We start from the raw sequence: 22,696 nt of genomic DNA, 5'->3' as shown, positions 1-22,696 counted from the left end.
ACTGAAACAGATCAAAGTTCAAAGCCCACCTCTGTCATTAACTAGCTGGATGACCTGAAGCAAGTTATGGTCAGCCTCTGGGAATCTCAATTTCCTTAAATGGAGATGTAAACAGCACTTACCTCATAGGGTTGTTGTGGGGATCAGATAAGGTAATACATAATTAAGTGTTCGGCAGTGCGCCTAGCATCTAGTCAATGTTCAGTAAATATTATGATCATGAGAAGAAGGAAGATGAGGATAAACCCTCTACAAAAGATAAGCTATCATTGTATAAAGTCACAAAGTGCAAAACGAGGGAACCACATAACATATAACACACTCCTACGCTTTATGAGAAGGAAGGACACTAAGAGTGGTCACTGGGGGAAAAGAACAAGAAATAAAACTCAGGAAAGATAAGTTGAAAATATTAAGCCAACTCATTTATAACCTATTTTAGTGGACTGACAGACCCCAAAAAAGTCAGAAATGCACATTATAAGGAGATCCTCTAATGTTTTAAGTTATTGAATTTATCTAAATTCAGAAACTGCAAAATTAACAATTTAAGGTTAACTCATAGACCATCATGCTCAAACTTGAAGCTTGTCAGACCTTGAATATTTCGATTAATAATTCCTGCCCATGCAAGTAAGGAACAGTCAAAACAAGTTTATGCCAAGCTCCTAGAAACTGCTTAGAGTCCAGATTTGGGGAGATAAATGCTTAAATTCAAATACATTTGTAATCTGGATACAACCTTAATGGACTCCAGCTAATGTTAAGATGAGCCCAAAAAAATCTTAACATTAAGTACTAATCATACCTACTTTTAAATGGTGCTAACTTTACTATACTTGTCTTTGAAATTTTAACCTTGCAAATTTTACTCATGACATGGATTTATTCTTAGTATGATGAACAGTGCCCATACCAAATAACACGATGTATCATGTTAGACTGTTGTAGAACACTTCTAGATATTTAAGCTGTATAAAGTGGATCCATCTTGTGAAGATTTACTTTAAACATATAAAACAACACACAGGGGCCCAGCCGGTGGCGCAGCGGTTAAGTGTGCACGTTCTGCTTCGGCCACCTGGGTTCCCCGGTTGAGATCCTGGGTGTGGACATGGCACCGCTTGGCAAGCCATGCTGTGGTAGGCGTCGAACATATAAAGTGGAGGAAGATGGGCACCGATGTTAGCTCAGGGCCAGTCTTCCTCAGCAAAAAGTGGAGGATTGGCAGCAGATGTTAGCTCAGGGTTAATCTTCCTCAAGAAGAAAAATAAATAAATAAAATAAAACCTTAAAAAAAAAATAAAAAAACAAACAGCAGAAACAAAATTTCTTCTACACTACCACCACCAAAAAATACCACAATCCTATGACTGAACAACATTAGTAAAACATACTTTAAGGAAATTTACTCTTTATTAAAGCTAAATAAAACAGAATGATGACACCAATCATTTCTACTACTGGTCATCTTAGTTATGCCATCTACATGAACACATTTTGTCACAGGGTAAAAGTCACTCAAGTTTAGGGGCTGGCCCCGTGGCTGAGTGGTTAAGTTCGTGTGCTCCGCTGTAGGCGGCCCAGTGTTTCGTTGGTTCAAATCCTGGGCGTGGACATGGCACCGCTCATCAAGCCACGCTGAGGCAGCGTCCCACATGCCAAAACTAGAAGGACCCACAACGAAGAACATACAACTATGTACCAGGGGGCTTTGGGGAGAAAAAAGGAAAAAAATTTAAAAAAAAAAATCTTTAAAAAAAAAAAAGTCACTCAAGTTTTCCCACTTCAATTTCTCTGCCATCCTGACTTGTACAAATAGACCACAGAGAAACAGAAGTCACCCATCAGTAGCATAACCTTCACACCTACAGGAGGAGGCAGTCAGATATTTTTAAAGATTGTCAAGCCAGAAGTTATAAGAAACACACTTCAAATTCTGTGGCAACTTCCACTGAAGAAACAGAATATCAAAAATATTCTCTTTCAATGACATATGCTTGGGATTTGTTTAAAAATACTCCAGGAGAAAAACAAACAAACTTTGGGGAGATAGATAAAACAATATTGGCAAGACACCGAAAATTGTTGAAGCTGGATGAAAAGTACACAAGGTTCAAAACGCTCTTTCTCTATTTTGCATGTTTGAAACTTTCCAGTGATAAAAAGATAAACAGAATATTCTTTCCAACAAAAACATAAACAACTTATATTCACCTAAGCTTAAATTTAGGTTTGCCACAATTTCAACCTAGAAGCCACTAAAATACCACAAAAGGCTTTTCACCTTTCTAAACATACAGCTCAGTCATTGATGCTCCCTTACAACTCGGTGCCCAACAAGGTCTGACTCCCAGCAACTCCTCTCACAGCTGGAGGGAACCCCAGTCCAACCTCAGCACTAGTCGATACTGCCTCCAGCAGGCATTTCCCTCCAAAATACCAAAAAACCAGTGTACAATGACAAATGTTTTCTCCACATTCTCAGATTGTCACCCCTAAGATGGATGTGGATTTTGAGAAAATTTAATTAAATAATTAAACGGACACAAGATGACTTTTTTTAACTCCTCCCTAAGTCCTTACAAATAAAATCACATAATCAGCCACAACAAAGATAATAAATAAGCTTCACTTAACCTCAAACTTTGAATAACTTGAAAACAGGCTCTAGCAGGTGACCAAAACATGGATGCCTCTTACAACTTTAGGGAATACAGTTTTTAAAAACTTCAGTCTCTCAAATTTAAATTCTCCTCCTTTTAGCTTTCAGCAGACAAATATTCCAATTAATCTAGGACAAAAGGTCACAGAACTTTCAAACAGAAAATAAAACACAGAACTTGTGCTGAATGAAAATTAAGCAATCAAAACAACAGAGGAGAGAAACACTTTCACTTCCAAACATTTTGTTTAAAAAACGATAATACTTACCAGGACTTTGTTTTCAACTTTGTCTCCCTTAACTTCCAACCTTACTTTCTTCTTCACTGCAATTTTTATCTTTCTGCCAATAACATCCTTTATGCTCTCTGAAAGAAGGGAATAGTTTCATTATATTCTTTTCTTAGTAAGGAAAAAGCACTGGGGAGAAAAGGGCATTTGAAGGAATATTTTTGGTTGTTTTTATTGTCTTTTGTTTGTTTATTTTAACAAGCCTGATGGATATCAGTGACCAAGTATTTAACAAATGCCTACTTTGTGTCTTCTACTCTGTGCTCAGACACTGAGACCAAGATAAAGTCATATGACAGGGGCCGGCCTGGTGGTGTGGTGGTTAATTTTGCGTGCTCTGCTTTGATAGCCCAGGGTTCACAGGTTTGGATCCTGGGCATGGACCTACACACCTCTTATCAAGCCATGCTGTGGTGGCATCCCACATAGAAGAATTAGAAGGACTTACATCTAGGATACACTACTATGTACTGGGGCTTTGGGGAGGGGAAAAAAGGGGAAAATTGGTAACAGATGTTAGTTAGCTCAGGGTCAATCTTCCTCACCAAAAAGCATACTTAAAAAATAATAATAAATAAATAAAAGCATATGACATAATACCGGCCCATGCAAGGCATGACATCATCTTGCTGGGCAAACAGGATGCACACACGAAAGAATGCGCAATGCAGGCAGTATCGTGGAGCACCATATTGCATGCAGACCATAAGCACAATAAGAATTCATATGGGGGCCGGCCCAGTGGCGCAGCGGTTAAGTGTGCACGTTCCGCTTCAGCAGTCCAGGTTTGCTGGTTCGGATCCCGGGTACGGACATGGCACCACTTGGCAAGCCATGCTGTGGCAGGTGTCCCACATATAAAGTAGAGGAAAATGGGCATGGATGCTAGCTCAGGGCCAGTCTTCCTCAGCAAAAAGAGGAGGATTGGCAGATGTTAGCTCAGGGCTAATCTTCCTCAAAAAAAAAAAACAGAATTCATAAACTCCCTTCGTTACCTGGTTGCCTCTGGCGCCCAGCAGCCTCTGTGTTTATCACACGGCCATACAATACCATTTTCAATGAGCGCCTTAACATGAAGGTTGGGAAATACGGCAAAGAACCAGCACTAGACCAAACAACTTAGCCAGGGAAGGGTGCTCCTGGCCATTTCTCCTTCGAAAATCATCACAGCACAACACCGCAAAGAGCAGTCAAAGGCAATGGAAAAGGAGGAATCAAGAGAGAAGGCAAGGGCCAGCCAGGTGCCGCAGTGGTTAAGTGCGCATGTTCCGCTTCAGTGGCCCGGGGTTCGCCAGTTCAGATCACGGGTGCAGACATGGCACCATTTGACAGGCCATGCTGTGGTAGACGTCCCACATATAAAGTAGAGGAAATGGGCACAGATGTTAGCTCAGAGCCAGGCTTCCTTGGCAAAAAGAGGAAGATTGGCCGCAGTTAGCTCAGGGCAAACCTTCCTCCAAAAAAAAAAAAAAAAACAAGACAGAAGGCAAGACTTGAAAATTTCGTAGTGGCAGGAAGGTCTTCCTGAGTCTTCCTTCCTTTTGGCACCCCAAACTGAACAGGTCCCAAATCAAACCTATGATCTTCCCTTCCGGTCACTAACAAAGCTAGAAACCTTGCTTACCTCTAATTCCTTTCTCTCAGATAGGGAGCAGTCACCTACTTTCCTAGAACAACTTCCCAAAACAGCTCCTGACCCCTGGGTTTGACCCTGCATGCAGGGCCTCAGAATCTCTCACCAAGACTAAGTCCATGATCCAAACTATCAGCCCCCGGCCCCTCCACAACCAAAGTGACCCTCCCAGAACCACAGGTCTGATTATGTCATTCTTGGGCTGAGTCACAGTCATTTTTGGGTGAACCCAAACCTTGCAGCATGCCATTCAAGGTCTTTCACATTTTTTCAGCTTAACTTCTCAGCACACACGTAAAGATCCAATCATCCCTATCATCTCCATCTCCCTCACCCTCAGGGTTTTGTATATATTATTCTCTTTCCTGGGATGCCCTTTCCCTGGTATTCTCCTGGTTACATTCGACTTAGCCTTCAAAATATAGCAACCTCCTCTATACTCCCATAGCTCTGTATTCTGCATGATAATCATTTGGGTTCATTCATATATTCAATAAACATATACACACAGGAGTATCTCCTGTGTGCCAAGCAATCCAGGAGGTGCTAGGATAGAGATGGCCCTTGTCTTTCCCAGGAGCTGACAATCTAGTGAAGGAGATGGACGAATGCCATTAAGTGAATCTGCACTCACTACCATGAGATTATGGAGCAGCTACATGAAGGCTTCAGAGAGGAGGGGATTCCTGAGCTGAATCTGGAAGGAACAGGAAATAGACCAGAGGTTTCCAAAGCACAGTGTACAATACAATCCATGGAGGTACAGGAAGAAAATAAGAGAATTTTTACTTCTATGTGCAATGTGTGTTTTAGTTTATGTTCCAGATTATACACACTAAATGATGCATGCAGCTTAACAAATAAATAGATATGTTTACTAAGGGGTGGATCAAATTATTCTTATTGGAAACCCACCACAAAAGCTGACAACCACCAAGTTAGATAAGAGTGAAGAAGGGGAGGAAAGGGCATTGCCAGCCTAGAGAAGGGCATGGAAAAGTGAGAAAGCACAGCTCGTTCAGGGAACAGGAATGAGGTGGGATGTTTGGGAGGAGAGGGGTATGCGGGAGAGCTCACTTCACTGGGAGTTCTCTATGTAGCTCCTATCTTATCAGAACTCAAAACAAGTACAGGCTACTCGTCCCTCCCCCAAAAAAGTAGTGTGGGAAATGAGCATCTGAAATGACGTAAGACTATATACACATGGAAAGAGACTGGAAAGTTATATACCAGAAGATTAAAAGTAGATATCTGGGAGCAGTAACATACGTGACCAATAGTCTTCCCTGCATTTAAATTCTTTTATTAAAAGCTTGTATTACTTTCATAATCAGAAAGATACACAGTACGTTTCTTAAATGCCTTGGAGAATTAGTTTAAGGGAATATACTGTGGTTTTCACATGGCTGCCATTTTGAATTGATGAGAGCAAGAAACTCTTGGGAGCACTTGAAATTAGCACAGGAAAGGCAGGTGCAGGAATTTGCCCCAGCCCAGCCTAATTAGACCACTTATAGGCCCAGAAAAATCCTACTGGGCATATCACAAAAGCCTGTGTCACTTGGTTGAAAGATATGAGATGGGCAAGGCTCAATAAACACAAAAATTCCATTTGTAGATAAGGGTTAAATTCAACATTTACAATATACCCAAGTATTTATTTCGAGAACCATCGATATAAACCAGGTCCCTTATCCCCACCCTGTCCTTCACAACCCTTTCTCTTGGATTCAATTACCTAAATTTCTCATCACCAGGCTCAAAAACAACTAATTTAAAAATCTGCCATCCTCGTTAGATATCCTTAACCTCTGGCCAGCAAGGCAAATCCTCCCCTAAACTCTTTCTCGGAACTCTGGAAGCATCTTCAGAGCTCCGGGCATTCGATTTCTCTTCTAGGTAGAGTGTTAGACAGATCTCAGCCTCCCAGAGCAGGATGGACCACTCACTCCAGCAAAGGCAGCTAATGTTTTATCTCGGGAGGGGATTCCACAGGCTTGGAGAGAGGGAGGAGGCTGGAGTATGATGGGGAGACAAGGCGGGTAAGTTCATACCCCATATTTGGATAAAGAGTTAGGTGTTGCGGTTTTCTAAAATTCAAGAAAAGCAGAAGTTTCCATACAAACCAGCGAGAGCTTCTTTACGTCAAGTTTTATCTGCTGAGTTAGCAGTCAGTAATGGAAGAGCACACACGAACTTCTCCAAAGTACTATGGCTAAAAGGAGCACAGAGGGGCAAATTCCTCAAGTGCAGATGAACGAGCGGTTAGAACTTCCTCCTGTGGTCAGCACTCATTAAACAGCATCTTTCTGAGCTGTAGGTTGGGTAGTGTGCCAAGGATGGTACAGCCAGGAATATAGGTCAATGGGGCTCAAAACATGCGCGCACACGGACACACATACCTTGTCGCGATACAGCATGCTGCACGCACACACACACAAGCTTAAACGCTGGGTTTTCAGAACACTCTCCCTCCATCTCATTTTAGCGCTGCCATTTTAACCCTCCACATAATTAACTTAAACCTCCAGACGTAAAATCCAGCCCCCCCCCCCCAAAAAAAACCCCCAAGGGACTCAAACAATGGGTCACCTTGCATAGGGTAGCACACATAGGGTTCCCTAAGAGACGGGCGAGGGTGGGCGGAGGGGGGCCAAAGAATCTGCAGGTTAATTATTATTAAAATAAGATTTGTATCATTAACCCTGGATTTCCTGGCCCCAGTTTGCGTCAGTCCTGTAACCCTTTCGCTCCCAGCTCGCTAAGCGAAGCCACGCCTTGCCAGACTCACTCATTACACCAGACTAGCAACCCCATCCCCCTAGTCTGTACGTCAGAGGGGTACCTCCTGCGGGATATTCGGGGAGGGGGTGCCTGGCACGTGCCCGAAACGACCTACCGTGCTCCCGCCAGCCGTCCTTGCGCTGGGCTGTCTCGGAGTTTCCTGAGTTTAAGGCACTGGGCTGGGCGCTGTAAAGGTTCCTCCTAGCTTCCAGAACTCCCAAGACCGAGGCAGCCTGCCCCCTGCTTCTGCCAACCTCGACCCCCGAGTCGTGGCGGGAGGAGGCGCCCCGGGCTCCCAGCCGACCCAGCGGAGTCCGCTCCCGGGCTCCCGATCCCTCCCCACGCCAGCCCTCTCTGGACTTGGCTTTTCAGGCGGTCAAATGGGAGCAAACTTCCCGGCGGCCCCGAGCGCCCCTGCCCAACACCCCTCCGACCTAAGGGGCGCCGAGAGTTCGCGGGACCTGCGAGAAGGCAGAGGTGGGAAGGGAGGTGGAGGTGAGGAGTACGCAGAGGCAGAAGGAAATCAACAACCGCGCGACTCTTACCTATCAACTCCCTGGGAACCTCGGAGCTCTCCTCGGTCATGGTTGCTCTCTAGGTGCGGGGGGGGGATTGCAGGTCCAACTCTGATTGACGGCCCCCCGCCCGCCCCCGGACCCCTCAATTTCTCAGAGGCAGATGCAGCTTGCAAATAGGAGTAGGCAAGCAAGCGGGGGCGGAGATACAATTTTGCCGCGCCCCCCGCCCCACCAAAAAAAAAAAAAAAAAAGAGTTGCAAATACGAGCTGGGTTTGCGGCGGCTGCTACATGACGCCTCCTTGCAGTTCCCGGCGGCGGAACGGAGCCCCGGCAGGATTCGCGAGGGCGCGGGGCGCTGCGGCGCGTGCTGCTCCCGGCTCGCTGCTCCCGGCGGCGCCGCTCCGGCCCGTCTCCGCGCCGCACCTACGGCCCTAGGTGAAAGCGGAAGGCGTGGGGAGAGGGCGGGGAGAGCGGCGCAGGGCGCGGGGCTGGGGTTTCCTCGCTCTCCCGCCGGGCTCAGGCGGGGCGGGGGCAGCTCAGGCCCTCCTCCTTCTCCTCCTCCTCCTCCTTCGTCTGCTCTCCTCCTGCTGCGTCTTCTCCTCACCTCGCGAGAGCCGGCCTCTGCCCGGGTCCCAGGCCGGCCTCCCGCGCCCGGGCGCTCGTTCCCCGGCGCGGGGCTCACACCCGGCACGGCTGCGGCGCGGGGCTGCGGCGGCGGCGGGCAGGCGCCCCTCCTCGCAGCCTCCCTCCCTCCCCGCAAAAGACCTGCGTCTGGAGAGGGGGCGAGGGAGCGAGGGCGCGCGCGAGAGCCCGGGAGCCATCTGCTGGCTGCGACGGAGAGCCGGCTGTGCAGGGGCTTCCCGATTCCCTGTCCCCACCTCCCGGCGGGCCGAGGGAGCCCGAGGATGCGGGACTGCAGATGCTGCAGACCCGTCTGCGCGGAAACCGGCTCTTTCGGGGATCCCTGTACGCACTTTCCTTTTGCAGCCCTCCCTGTCACAAGTTGTTTTATCAGCATTATTAATTTTCCATTTCTAGTGAGCAGGATCTAGACAAACCTGTAAATACTAACCACATGGCGAGAAGACACTTTTTTGGGGGCTCAATGGGCGCTCTATAGCTGCCGTTAGCAATCTGAGACGTTCGAGTTGTAAGAGCGCCTGGAAAATGCCTTTTCTTCTTGGCGGAACCTCCTTTAACCCCAGGGTATATTCGGGCAGCTAAGTATTATTCACAAAAGGCGGAATAAGGCTGCTGTTAGGTCTGATTCTACCTGGCCCAACTCCCTCCGACTTCCCTGGGCTCCACCCCCAGAGACACAAGTTCAGGGCCAAGAATACTTGTGAGCGCCTCCATTGCTGCCTTATTCCCTGGCGGCTGGGAATGTCTGTCGAGCCAGAGTCTATTTTGAAAGGACAGAAAGAAGAGAGGGAGGAAAGGAAAGGGAATCCCACGCATTGGTAGTCTAGTTTTAAACACTGCTGTCGACCTTGGATCCCCGAGCATAATCTTCAGCCTCTCAGCCAGGCGTGACCATTAAGGCATTTGCTAATCTGACCCCTCGCCACCCTTCTACCCTCTGCCACTGCCCACTCTTACAACCTGACTCCCTTCAAGACTCTGCTATTTGCTTTTCCCTTCCCCTTAGGGTTATCTGATTCTGCTCTATGTTTTCAATTCCAGCCCAATGTGTACCTTCTTTGTGAAGATTTTCCAGGGTTTTTCAGATCACTGTGATCGCTCTATTCAAAACCTCTAGAATATATTGCCTAAAACACTCCTGTAAGCCCAACCCCACAGTGCCTTGTTTCATTGCTTGTGTGTTTGTCTAGTTGTACTATTTAACTCCTGCATTGTTCCCCGGGTTTGGGTTTGTCTGCCCAACTAGACTGTAGGTGATGGGAAGAAGGCAGGACTTTATTGCAGTTTTCAACCTCCTCAATACCCTTGTGCAAAATAGATATTCAATAAACATTTGTTAACTGATTCGTTTTCAAACTTTAGACCTTAGGCTCCTTACTGTTTGTCTCAAAAGTTGGCGATTTCTTTAAGCTAGACATTTCCTTTATGCATTAAATACGTTTTTTATGCAATCAATGGAAATGAAACTCTCAAAACTGTCTTCCATTCAACTATGTGTGTTAAAGACGATTTTTCTGGTACCTTCTAATGAAGTTTCAGAAATAGCCCTGAAGGGTCCAAACCGTGAGGTAACTCGTGAAAATAAAGACAAAAGTTTTTTTTGTTTGTTTGTTTCCGGTAGCTTGGGGTGGTGGAAAGAAAGGAAAGGCTCTACAGCAGTCCTGTAATTCAGCCCTCCTGGGCATCTTTTACAGGAAGCTGGGGTTTCAGTAGAAGCAGCAGGTCTTTTTCACGGCAGCAGGATTCCGGCAGGCTCCTGCACCTCAGAAGGCGTAGATTCAAATGAATCTGCTATCCCCGTGCTCAAAATGATTGACTGATTTCCAAAACCAAAGTCTTTGACTGGTGGGTGCAAAACTCAAATATGTTTCAGAATCGCAGGCAGAGAACTCCAGGGAGCACTGCTGATAATGCTGTAAAGCCCAGCAAGCAGTATATATCCCCACCACTGTACCACCGTGGTGCCAGTTTAGAGACTGTGTTTCAAATTCTGAAATGTGTGCTTGATCTGAAGTCTGCCCAGCCCTCCACTGCGCCTCACTGTCCTCAGGGTACCTCCCTCCAATGTCTGTACTTTCAAGTTCATCCCTGGCCACATTAGGAGAGTGGTTAAACCACTACAGGAAACTGATGGCCACTATAAATGTGATCAGCTATAGCTTCGTCTAAGTAAATATTTATACGTGCCTGTGTTGAAGCATTATAACTAGCACTGATAAACTGAAATCTGTTAGAAAGGAAGAGAAAGCTGGTTTGTCAGAGAATCCCACTGCACTTGAACTTTTAAAGTGTTAAACACAGTCGCGATAAATTTAACATATACTGAGTAACAAAATCATTTTGGAAGATTATGTGTGGACTTTTATTTTTAGTTCCTAGGCATATGTTCATATCTGTGTAGTATATCTTGTATTGCATTACAGTAAGAAAATACTCTCTGAATTAAAAAATCTACTGAAAATATGTAATATCTATAATAATCTAACACACTATCATTAGAACCATATCATATAATGATTAAACCCATGGAGACAAAACAAACAAAAACCTTAAGAAGAAATCAGTAAGCTAACAAAAAAATCCACAAACTTACCCAAGTCAGTTTCTGATCTTGCCTACTGCATTGAGAACTGGTTTTAAAACTGGAAGATATTCAGATATGTGGGAACCAACAGCCTTTCCATTCCCCAAGTAGTAATTTGCAGACTGACTTCCCACCCTTAGCAACCACCATTGGTCAGGGGCCTTCTTAAGGAGGTGTGTGTTTCTCAACTGAGTTAATGTAGACCTTTTAGGAGAAGTACGCAATGTAACACCAAGCTTGCAAACACCTCTAGGAAAAATTACTTTATCTCTGATTAGAAGACAATGAGAGGTAAATTACATGAGATTTGCTTGAAAAAATAATCCAACCAGGGGTGTTTGTGGGGTAGGGTGAGGGGCCTGCATAGGGATGATGAAACAAGATTGGTCTTGATTGGTTTTTGTTGTAACTGGACAATGGGTACATGGGAGTTCATTACTCTCCCTTTTATGTATATTTGAAATGTTCAATCATCATCATCATCATCATCAGAACAAATCCTTGATAGATATGACTGACCAAGAAGGAGGAAAGTCAATTCAGTCATTAATTCAGAAAAGATTTATTTGAGTGTGCCATAATCAGAGTTCATGGTCATTCTGTGGTTTTCCATATTCAGAACACTTAAGCACTTCAATAATACCATATCACCTTGATTCAAAGAAGCATTTTTTTCTCATTTTAACATTAATGAAATCAGAATGCATTTTATAACTGGTGTGGACAATGAATAGCATGCTTCTCACACCCCACCCCCAACACAAATACAAAATCTGCTATCAAATCACTGGTGCATCTAATAGCTGATGACCTCTGACAAGTGAGGAAATAAGGGTTTATGTTTGAGCTACCCAGTGACCCCTTGAGTTAGAAAGTATAATTGCTATATCTTTTTCACAATGAGGAAATAAGTTCAGACTTGTGGAATGACTTACTCAAAGTCACATAGCTCATAAGAGTCAAAGCTTGAACCTAGAATTGAGATTTGCAGGCCAAGGTTCATTTTACTACACCACTTTACCAGGTTCTTGGTCTGTGTTCCATGGAAAGTGTAAAGATGGCCAGGGCTTGGCCCCACCCACCCACAAGGAGCTCCATCTCTAGGAGGAAGATCAAGGTGATCTCTGTTTGCTCTGTAGCTAGTCCAGTGCCAGCCACATAGTAGGTGGTGAATTAGTTGAATCTAATTGAATTGAACAATTTTAGAAAATAATAAAATAAATGCAAAATGTTCTACATAGGTGCTAAATGGTGTGTCCAGTAAATGCTCTAGAAATTCAGAGAGATGGTGGAGGAGAGAACACTAAAAGGAGGAGATGTGCCTTTATAAATTCACTCAACAAATGTGAATTGAGCACTTACTATTTGCCAGAGGATATACTGGTGAATTATACAGGTGCTTCATGGAAACTTCATGAAGCAGTCCAGGAAGAGACACAGAGACAGAGACACAGAGAGAGAAACAGGCAGTTGCCCTAAGTGCTGAGGTGGGGAAAAACAGGATATTATGGGAATGGGGGGTGGGGAGGAGGAAAGAAAGGGAACGGAAAAGTTCCTGGTAGAAGGAACAGCATATGTGCAGGCCAGAAGACAAGATAAAACATGGAGAAGCTGAAATCAATTCAGTGGGTTTTAATCAATGGAGATAGGAGGGAAGAGAAGGCAAAAAACCGACCATAGCATGTAGGACCTGCTGAACCACTAAAAGAGTTAGAATTTATCCAAAGAGCAAAGGGGAGTTCTTGGGAGATTTTTAAGGAAGGCAATGTCACAATCAGATTTTCCTGTTTAGAAAGAATACCTGGTTGGATTAATAGAAAAGACTGGAAGGGAGGCAAGACTGCTAGAAGCAGAGAGAGAAGTTAGGAGGCTGTTGCAGTAAATGACGCAAAAAACCATAGTAGTCTGAGCCAGGGGAATGGCAGGGGAATGGTCTGATCTGAGAGCTGTGGATAGGGGAAGGAAAGAAGAAGGAGAAGATGAGGCCCAGGTTCTAGGTGGGTGAATGGGCAGGAGGTAGTAATCAACAACTGGGAAAGCAAGCACTGAGAAGAACATATGTGGGGAATCAAGATGAGGGGTGCAGGTTTGATCTGAAGAGTTTGAGGCGCCTATGGGCCATCCAAGAGGAGATGCTCATTAACTGGCTGGATATGGAAGTCTGAAATTTAGGAGAAGTTCTGGCATGTAGACTCAAGATTCATCGACATACGGTATTTGAAATTATGGGATTGAGTAGGAAAATCTAACTTATCGGAATAGATGACAATGGGAGGTACATGGTTATTTAAGAGCAAGTCCCTCTCAAGAAGTGAGTGAGATCTAACCAGGAAAGTGTGGAATGTGAGAAGGAAAGAATTTGAATGGAACTGTAAAGAATAACAGGCCATCACACAAAGAGGAGCTGCAAAGGAGACAGTTTAAGTTATCTATTATTGTGTAATAAATTACCCCAAAACTCAGCAGCTCAAAACAACAAACATTTAACAAGTCAAAGATTCTGTGGGTCAGGAATTTGGGAGCATCTTGGCTGGGTGGTTCTGGCCCAGTCTCTCATGAGGTTGGGTCAGGCTGTCAGGTGGGGCTGCTGTCAACTGAAGGCTCGACTGGGGCTTCACTTGGAGTTGGCAGGTGCCAGTTCCTCATTGGTTGTTGGCTGAAGCCTCAGTCCCTCAGGACATACAGGGCTGCTTGAGTGTCCTCATGAAGAGCACCTGGCTTTCCCCAGAACGGGTGATCCGAGAGAGAGAGAGAGAGCCAGAGAGAGAACGAGACATGCCAAGAGAAAAGCCAAGACAGAAAATGCAGCACCTTTTATTACTTAATCTTGGAATAATACACCATCACTTCTGCTATATTTTACTGGTCACATGGATCAGTGGGTCAACCCATGTCAATGAGGAAGGTGACTACACAAGGATGTGAATACCAAGGGCAGGGATCACTGGGGGTGTCTTTGAAAATGGCTACTACAGAGACAGTGAAGGACCAACCAGCAGAGAAGTAGTAGGAAGATTAGGATGGAATCCTGGTTAGGAAAATAGGATGTCAAGTTGGGAAGACATGAAAAAATAGTATTTCAAGAAAGGGGGAAAGGCTAACAGTGTCCTATGCTGCTAAAAAGTCAAATGTGATAAGGATAATATGTAATACTTGAATTTAGCAGTAAGAGAATACTGGTTTTGTGGAGATATTAAATTTAGTAGGATAATGGGGGAAGAAGAAAAATTGCAATGGATTGCAGAATGATTAGGAGATGGAAAGGAGAGGAAAACTGAGTGCAGATGACTCCAGAATTGGGGGTATGAAGGAGAACAGAAAGGTAGGGCAGTAGCCAAGGGGCTAGATAGGTGACTTTCTGGTAAACATAGAGGATTTGGTACGTACCTTTATGCAACTCTGCTTCTTCCCAATGAAAGTGGAAGAAAAAGAAATGCATGGAGTCCCTAATCTCATCTCTGAAGTTTTGTTGATAATATTGTATTAATATTGTCTCGTCAACTTATGAGATGGTAACAATAGGGGAAATTTTGGGGGGTGGAAAGCGAGGGGGTATGAGATCATAGAAAATATATTATTGAGGGCTGGCCCGGTGGCGCAGCAGTTAGGTGCACACTCTACTTTGGCGGCCCGGGGTTCGCCAGTTCGGATCCCAGGTGTGGACATGGCACCACTTGTCAAGCCATGCTGTGGTAGGCATCCCACATATAAAGTAGAGGGAGATGGGCACGGATGTTAGCTCAGGGCCAGTCTTCCTGGGCAAAAAGAGGAGAATTGGCAGCAGTTAGCTCAGGGCTAATCTTCCTCAAAAAAAGAAAAACAAAGAAAATATATTATTGGTCTCTGCCTGTCATTCCTGTCACAAAACTCCTAAAACCCTTGTAATTTTCCAAATAATAAGAACATTAGCAGTACCTCTTCTTCTAATATTTGGTTTTCGTCCCCATCGCTGACACAGGGCTCCTAAAACTCTTTTAAATTCCCAAGTGATAAGAGCACTAGGAGCATCTTTTGTTCTAACGAGGAGGCTCTGGGTGGCTCCTGGCTGGCTCCTGGATGGGGGCTGGTCACTGGAAAGAACAAGTCATAACTAGAAGCCTGGAATTTTCGGCTCCAGCCCTCATCCTCCAGAGACAAGAGAGGGGCTAAAAATGAAGTTCGTAATTGATCACGCCTACGTGATGAAGCCTCCATAAAATCCTGCTGTATAGGGTGTGGAGAGCTCCCTGATGGGTGAACACACCCTCACCAGGAGGGAGACTCACCCCAAATCCACAGGGACACAAGTTCCTGCAGTCAGGACAGCCCCCAGACCTCACCCTCTGTGTCTCTTCATCTGGCTGTTCATCTGTAGCCTTTACGATATCCTATAATAAACTGGTAAACATAAATAAGTGTTTCTCTGAGTTCTGTGAGCCACTCTAGCAAATTAATCCAAACTGAGGAGGGGTCACAGAGACCTCTGATTTGTAGCCAAACAGGACAAAAGTTGTGGGTAACCCAGGGATCAACTAACTGCAATTAGCGTCTGAAGTGAGGTGGGAACAGTCTTATGGGACTGACCTTTGGGATCTGACGTTATCTCCAGGTAGGTAGTCAGAACTGAGTTAAATTGTAGGACACCCAGCGGGTGTCCCAGAGAATTGCTTGGTTTGGGGAAAGACCTCCACATATTTGGTGACCAGAAGTGTCAGAAGTGAAAAGTTCTGTGTAAAAGTAAATTCACAAGAAAGAAAGACGCAGCAGGGAAGAACTGGGTTTTCCCCTCACAGAAGGAGGGAAACTGGTTTTTTTCCTTTACAGGGGATATATGGAAACTCTTTGTACTTTCTGTTCAATTTCTCTGTAAATCTAAAAATAGTCTATTAAAAATAATCTTTTATGGGGCCAGCCTGGTGGCGCAGCGGTTAAGTGCGCACGTTCCGCTTCGGTGGCCCAGGGTCAGCCAGTTCAGATCCCGGGTGTGGACATGGCACTGCTTGACAAGCCATGCTGTGGTAGGCATCCCACATATAAAGTAGAGGAAGATGGGCATGGATGTGCGCTCAGGGCCAGTCTTCCTGGGCAAAAAGAGGAGGATTGGCAGCAGTTAGCTCAGGGCTAATCTTTCAAAAAAAAAAAAATAGTCTTTTATTTAAAATAGTGTATTAATTTATATTAAAAATGCTTAAAACCACAAGGACAAAAAATATGGATGATAGTAGCAAATAAGAAAATTCAACATTTTGGAACCTAGGGAAACCAATGAAGGAATGGTAACTGACTTAACAGATCAAAGAAGGATAGATTCTAAGCCAGCAGGGAGAAAGGAAATAAAAAGCAAGCTAATTTCTGTAGCAGAACCCGAGAAAAATCTCAGGAACTAGAGACGCAATTACGTCTGAATGCAGAAGTGCAGAATGAGAGAATGACAAAAAAAAAAAAAAAAAAAAGCAGGAGGATTGGTAAAAACTTTTTTTTTTTTTGAGGCAGATTACCCCTGAGCTAATATCCACCACCAATCTCCTCTTTTTTTGCTAAGGAAGATTGGCCCTGAGCTAACATCCATGCCCATCTTCCTCTACTTTATGTCTGGGACACCTGCCACAGCATGGCTTGATAAGCAATGTGTAGGTCCGTATCCCGGATCCAAACTGGCAAACCCTGGGCCACCAACATGGAGCATGCAAACTTAACTGCTGCACCACCTGGCTGGCCCCAGGATTAGTAAAGTCTTTAACAGGAAGAGTTAGACACTTTATTGATCCTTTTGTACCTGACACAGCCAGTCAACTACCTGTACTTCCCCCACTCCCCTCACCCCCAAACAGCTGCCTAACATTGGAGGTTTACTCTTGTGAGAGATTGAATCAAAAAGGACAGAGTCTTGGAACAGCAGAGAGTAAAACTCAGAAGTCATACCATAACAGAAAGGGAGAAATTCAGAGAAAATCAACCTCCTAAATATAAATCCCCCACAACCTCTTTCTTTGCTTGGTTCTCAAAAGTGTAGCAGAAAGGCTTATAATCCCAGGCAGAGGATTAGCGAATTCGTCTCTTAGGTTATTGACTATCATTAAAAGAAAAACCTGTGGGTTACTAATATATGGGGATTTGCCAATGAAAAGGCCAGTTCCCCATCTGCCACCCCAAATTTAACCCTACCAGTTGGTAAGTCCTGTCCATTCATGCAGAGCTTCAGAGCATCTTTGATATGCCTCACTGTTAAAAATGGACATCCAAGGCACACTGATGTTGGAGGAAAGCCTCTATCATAGAAGCCTGAGACCCAAACAAACCAACTCTAGCAATGGACATAGACAAGCATGGGAACAAAAGAAAACTTAATAATCTATAGTGAGGGAACTTCTGCTTCTGGTCATGATGGAATAACAAGGATTGGACATTGCCTCCCATTAAAAACTAGAAAGATGGGGGCTCTCCAGTGGTATAGTGGTTAAGTTTGTGCATTATGCTTTGGCAGCCCAGGGTTTGCTGGTTTGAATACTGCGTGCAGACCTACACACCACTGTCAAGCCATGCTGTGGTGGCATCCCACATACAAAATAGAGGAAGACTGGTACAGATGTTAGCCCAGTGACAATCTTCCTCAAGCAAAAAGAGGAAGATTGGCAACAGATGTTACCTCAGGGCCAATCTTCCTTACCAAAAAAAATGTAAATAAAAAATAAAAAATTACTAACAAAAACCTAGAAAAATGTACAAAATATAAGAAACTACTATTTTTCAGACATTGGACATCAGATAGGACAGGACTGTGATTCTTGAAAGAAGGGAAGCAAACAAAGTAGCCACTATGATTGCCCCAGATATCTGCTTGGAAATAACTGGATGGTGGGTGCAAAAAGAGGATCCTAAACGGAGTCCACTGAGTCCAGGAGATGTGAAGTTTGGAGAGGCAGAAGTGGAGTTCTAAGGAGGAAGGAGCTGTGTGGAAAAGAGCTCCAGAAATCTGCAGAGGGGTTCCCTCGAGTCTTTGCTGAGACGAGGCCAGACAAGCATAGGGTGAAACTCCACTAAGGTCAGGCAGAAAACAACTGGGGCCTTGTAAGCGGAGCCATTCCTGGAGCTTACACAGAGCCAGGAGATGTTTGATCTCAGACCAGCCAACGTGGGGAGCCGTCTGTTCTCATCCTTTAAAAACTGTAAAAAAAAAAGAGAAAATAAAGTCCAAAGCAGGGGCCAGCCCCGTGGCTGAGCGGTTAAGTTCGCGCGCTCTGCTTCAGTGACCCAGGGTTTCTCTGATTCCGATCCTAGGCATGGACATGGCACCGCTCATTGGACCATGCTGGGGCGGTGTCCCACATGCCACGGCTAGAAGGACCCACAGCTAAAAATATACAACTACGTACTGGGGGACTTAGGGGAGAAAAAGGAAAAATAAAATCTTTAAAAAAAAAAAGTCCAAAGCAGGTAGAAGCAAGAAAATAATACAGACATCAATGAAATTGAAAATGGACAGATAATTTTTAAAAATCAATAAAACCAAATCCAGTTCTCTGGGGGAAAAATCAATAAATTTGGTACAACCCTAGATGGATTGATCAAGATAAAAAGACAGGAGATTAGAAATTACCAATATTAGGGGCTGGCCCCGTGGCGGAGCGGTTAAGTTCGCGCACTCCGCTGCAGGAGGCCCGGTGTTTCGTTGGTTCAAATCCTGGGCGCGGACATGGCACTGCTCGTCAAGCCACGCTGAGGCAGCATCCCACATACCACAACTAGAAGGACCCACAACGAAGAATATACAACTATGTACCGGAGGGGCTTTGGGGAGAAAAAGGAAAAAATAAAATCTAAAAAAAAAAAAAAAAAGGAATTACCAATATTAGAAATGAAAGGGGGGACCGGCCCCGTGTCCAAGTGGTTAAGTTCGCGTGCTCTGTTTTGGCAGCCCAGGGTTCCGCTGGTTCGAATCCTGGGTGTGGACATGGCACCACTCATCAGGCAACATTGAGGTGGCATCCCACATGCCACAACTAGAAGGACCCACAACTAAATATACAACTATGTGCTGGGGGGATTTGGGGAGAAAAAGGAGAAAAAACAAAAGATTGGCAACAGTTGTTAACTCAGGTGCCAATCTTTAAGAAAGAAAAAAAATGAAATAGAAAAATCTGAAGAACCCTATACCTATTAAAGAAATTTGCATTTGAAATTTAAAATCTTCCCATAAGGAAGAGGAGAAACAATTACATCAATTATCTCAATAAATAGGCACACACATACACACACAGAGAAACAACCGTAAGACAAAATTCAACACCAATTCATAATAAAAATGCCAATAAACTAGGCATAGAACAGAATTACCTCAACTTGATAAAAATGCATCTATGAAAAACCTACAGCTAATATTATATTTAATGGCAAAAGACTGAATACTTTTCCCCTGAAATCAAGAACAAGATAAGGATATCCACTTATACTTAATATTATGCTGAAAGTATTCACCATTCTACTAAAGCATGAAAAATAAACGAAAGTTGTAATGATGAGAAAGGAAGAAAAAGGTGTCTTTATTTGCAGATAACATGATTGTGTACATAGAAAATCCTAAACAAACTACAAAAAAGCTACTAGAAATGAGTTTAGCAAGATTGCAGACACAAGGTCAATATGCAATCAATTATATTTCCATGTGCCAGCAATGAAAAAAAAATTAAATTATTGTTTACAATATCACCAAAAAACATTAAATACATAGGGATAAATTTAATAAAATATTAAGACATGAACAATGAAAACTACAAAACACTCATGAAAGAAAGTAAAGATCTAAATAAATGGAGAGTACATTAATAACCATGGATTGGAAGATTCAATATGGTTAAGATGTCAACTCTCCTTAAACTGAACTAGAGATATTAATGAAATCTCAATAATAATAGTAATAGGATTTTCTGTAGAAATTAACAGGATGATTCTAAAATTCATATGGAAATTCAAAGGAACTAAGATGGCCGAAACAATTTCAAAAAAGAATAAAGTTGTAGAACTTATATTACCTAAATTCAAGACTTACTTTAAAGCTATTATAATTAAGATGTGCGATATTGGCATAAGAACAGACTTATAGATCAATGGAACAGAGGAGAAAGTGCAGAAATAGAGACACACATGTTTGATCCATTGATTTTTTTTTACAAAGGTGCCAAGGTAATTCAGTGGGAAGCAACTGCAACAAACGATGCTGGAATAACTGGCTATCTACAGGGAAAATGATGGTCTTTGACATTTCCTCATGCTGTAACAAAAATTAATTTCTAACTAGAACAAAAACTAAATGTAAAAGTTAAAGCTGTAAAAACTCCTGGATGACAACAAAGGAGAAAATCTTCATGGCTTTGAAGTAGCAAAAAATTCTTGGATGTTACACATAAAGCACAAGTCATAAAAGAAAAAATTGATAAATTGAACTTTACCAAAATTGAAAACTACGGACCTTTGAAAAGGGAGAACATTTTCTCAATACATATATCCGACAAAGGATGGTTATATGGAACGTGCAAACATCTCTTACAACTTGATAAAAATGGGCAAAACATTTGAACATTTTCCTAAAGACATGTACAGATGGTCAATAAGCAGATGAGAAGCTTTGAAATACCACTAGTCATTATAGAAATGCCAATTGAAACCATATTGGGATACCACTACATGCACTAGAATGGCTAAAATAAAAAAGGTTGACAATATTAAATGTTGATGAAGACATAGAGTACTTTCATACATCGTTGCTAGGAATGTAAAATGATACAATTACTTTGGCAAATATTATGACGGTTTCTTACAAAATTTACCAAATACTTAATATAAAACTCTAAAATTCACTTCTATACATTTACCTAAGTGAAATAAAAATATACGTCCACACAAAGACTTATACATGAATGTTTATAGCAGATTTATTCATAACAGCCAAAAACTGGAGTCAAATAAAAAATATACAACAGATGAATAGATAAACAAATGTAGCATATTTATACAATGGGATACTACTCAGCAATGAACTAATGTTACATGCAACAATATGGATGAATCTTGAAAACATTATGCTGAGCAATGTAATCCAGACACAAAAGAGTACATAAATTATGTAAAACTCGAGAAAAGACAAACCTAATCCATAGTGACAAAAAGCAGATCAGATGTTACCTGGGGCCTGAGGCTGGGAGGGGTTTGGGAAGGAGCACAGGGAACAGTCAGCAGTGATGAAAATGTCCTATATCTTAACTGTGGTTGTAGGAGCAGACTGCACACACTTATCAAACCTCATTGAATTGCACGCCTAAAATGGTTGTGTATTATTGTCTGTAAGTTATGCCACAATAAGATTGATAAAAACATCTATAATTATATCATCAGAGAGATTTAAAAAAATCATTGCATCCGTTAAAACTAAAGAATCCATGGTCTAGGGCCGGCCTGGTGGCACAGAAGTTAAGTTCACACATTCTGTCTCAGTGGCCTGGGGTTCGCCAGTTTGGATCCCAGATGCGGACCTATGAACCGCTTGCTATCAAACCATGCTGTGGCAGGCATCCCACATAGAAAATAGAGGAAGATGGGCATGGATGTTAGCTCAGGGCCAGCTTTCCTCAGCTAAAAGAGGAGGATTGACAGCAGATGTTAGCTCAGGGCTAATCTTCCTCAAAAAAAAAAAAAAAAGAAAGAAAAAAGAAATCCATGGGGAAGGATTCTATTTTAGAAATCAGAGAAGATATTAGAGCTCTGAATTCTAAAATATGTTACGAGCGATTTTTATTTCTGGAGGCTTTTGGGAAGAATCTGCTTCTAAGCACATTCAGGATGTTGACAGAATTTAGTTCCTTGCAATTATAGGACCCAAGGTCTCCATTTCTGGAGAAAAGTCTGTTGGCCAGGGCCCGTTCTCAGCTCCAAGAGGCTGTTCACATTCCTTGGCATGTGATCCCCCTCCATTTCAATGCTAGCAAAGCTAAAATCTCTCTTCCATCAAATCTCTCTCATGTTTCAAATCTCTTTTGCCCCTGAGAGACCTGTTCCTTTTAAGGGCTCACCTGTTTAGGTCAGGCCCACCAAGTATAATCTTTCTTAAAGTCAATTGTGCTGTACAACGTAACCTAACTTACTCATGGTAATGATGCCCCATCATATTTACACCTCCCTTCCACACTTCAGGGAAGGGAATATACAAAAGTAGAGGTCATTAGGTGTGATTTTAGAATTCTTCTACCACAATAGAGCTGGCATAAAACTTAGAGAAAAATAATTGAGGAAATTTCAGCAAATTACTATGTTGTGGATGCTCAGTGGCAGGCTACACTTGTTTTGTTTTGTTTGCTTTGTTTTACTAAACTTCAGGGTGTGTGTATGTATGTGTTATTTTTAGCATATTGATCCATCATAAAATCAAGTAAGAATACCAAACTGTTTTTATTAGTGAATAGAAGTATTTTTTCGCACTCTTTTTCTTTTTGATTAATTTCTATTAATCACTCAGGATTAAGTTTTTTTTGCTTATCTCTTCTGGAAGCTGATATCAGGAACAGTTTCAAGAAGGGGTCTTTGATGTGGGAGTAAGAAATAAGTCAAGT

At 43.0% G+C, this 22,696-nt stretch overlaps 2 protein-coding genes across 19 annotated transcripts in view; one reads left to right on the top strand and one right to left on the bottom strand.

Annotated features, from left to right (window-relative positions):
- CARMIL1 (capping protein regulator and myosin 1 linker 1) overlaps window positions 1-8,459 on the bottom strand; it is a 312,491-nt gene extending 304,032 nt beyond the window's left edge. For 8 of the 16 annotated variants that reach the window (XR_011429896.1, XR_011429897.1, XM_005603607.4 and 5 more), the window contains exons 1-2: window positions 7,918-8,447; window positions 2,935-3,032 (exon numbers count right to left, since the gene is read on the bottom strand). Coding sequence is in view for 7 of the 16 variants with exons in the window: in XM_005603607.4 (XP_005603664.1) it covers window positions 2,935-3,032; window positions 7,918-7,957 (138 nt within the window). In the remaining 9 variants the exon portion in view is untranslated. Of the gene's footprint in view, window positions 1-2,934; window positions 3,033-7,487; window positions 7,852-7,917 lie in introns of those variants that run through there. The other 8 variants (XM_070244966.1, XM_070244976.1, XM_003363747.5 and 5 more) reach the window with 7 other exon arrangements.
- The window catches only part of CMAH (cytidine monophospho-N-acetylneuraminic acid hydroxylase), a 351,661-nt gene that overhangs the window by 97,094 nt on the left and 231,871 nt on the right, over window positions 1-22,696 (top strand). The window lies entirely within an intron of this gene.

This window comes from Equus caballus, chromosome 20 (assembly GCF_041296265.1).
Source record: "Equus caballus isolate H_3958 breed thoroughbred chromosome 20, TB-T2T, whole genome shotgun sequence".
Lineage (NCBI taxonomy): Eukaryota > Metazoa > Chordata > Mammalia > Perissodactyla > Equidae > Equus > Equus caballus.
The sequence above is the reverse complement of the archived record's forward strand: the minus strand, read 5'-3'. Positions and strand labels throughout refer to the sequence as shown.